The 533-nt window shown below is 59.5% G+C and overlaps 1 protein-coding gene across 1 annotated transcript in view; it reads right to left on the bottom strand.

Annotated features, from left to right (window-relative positions):
• Positions 1-53: 53 nt before the first annotated feature.
• Positions 54-533, bottom strand: part of PYGB (phosphorylase, glycogen; brain) — a gene marked incomplete at its 5' end in the record, with an annotated part of 14,323 nt that continues 13,843 nt past the window's right edge. Inside the window, one exon of the mRNA XM_009701321.1 lies at positions 54-276. Coding sequence (XP_009699623.1) covers positions 124-276 — 153 coding nt within the window. The remainder of the gene's footprint in view (positions 277-533) is intronic.

Here is a 533-nt window from a genome sequence, read left to right as displayed (position 1 = left end):
CTACCCCTTCCTGAGGGAAAGGCCTTGTTTCCACAGAGCTGAGCCCATCTACCTGGCGGTGAAATACAGGTGAGGCCTCCTGGGGTGGGAGCCCATCCTGCATTCCTTTCTTCTGTGCTTGCCTCAATCCCGTGGGAGGTTGGGTGGGGGGATTTTTGTAGCAGATGGTTCCACACCCCAGATCTCCTGGGCATACTCCATGATGGTCCTGTCGCTAGAGAACTTGCCCGAGCATGCAATGTTCCTGATGACCTTCCTAGTCCACTCCCGGGGGTCCTGGGAAGAGGAGAGGCAATGGCAGCAGTCAGTCCCTCCTCACCCTGAGTCCCTCACTTGGCTCTGTCCTGACTCGCAGCCTGCAGAGCACCGGCTACACACCCTTGGCTGCTTTAAATGCTGTGGTGTGGGGCTGCCGAAGCGGCAAAACCGACCTCACGCCCACACGATGTGGTCTCTGTAAGAGCTCCACAGCATCACACTCACCCCCACTCCCCCCCGCACTGCCATGGCCAAGGACCCCATCCCTCCCCCTC

This window comes from Cariama cristata, unplaced genomic scaffold (genome assembly GCF_000690535.1).
Source record: "Cariama cristata isolate BGI_N322 unplaced genomic scaffold, ASM69053v1 scaffold22245, whole genome shotgun sequence".
NCBI classification, from domain to species: domain Eukaryota; kingdom Metazoa; phylum Chordata; class Aves; order Cariamiformes; family Cariamidae; genus Cariama; species Cariama cristata.
This window is presented reverse-complemented; position numbering and strand designations above follow the sequence as displayed.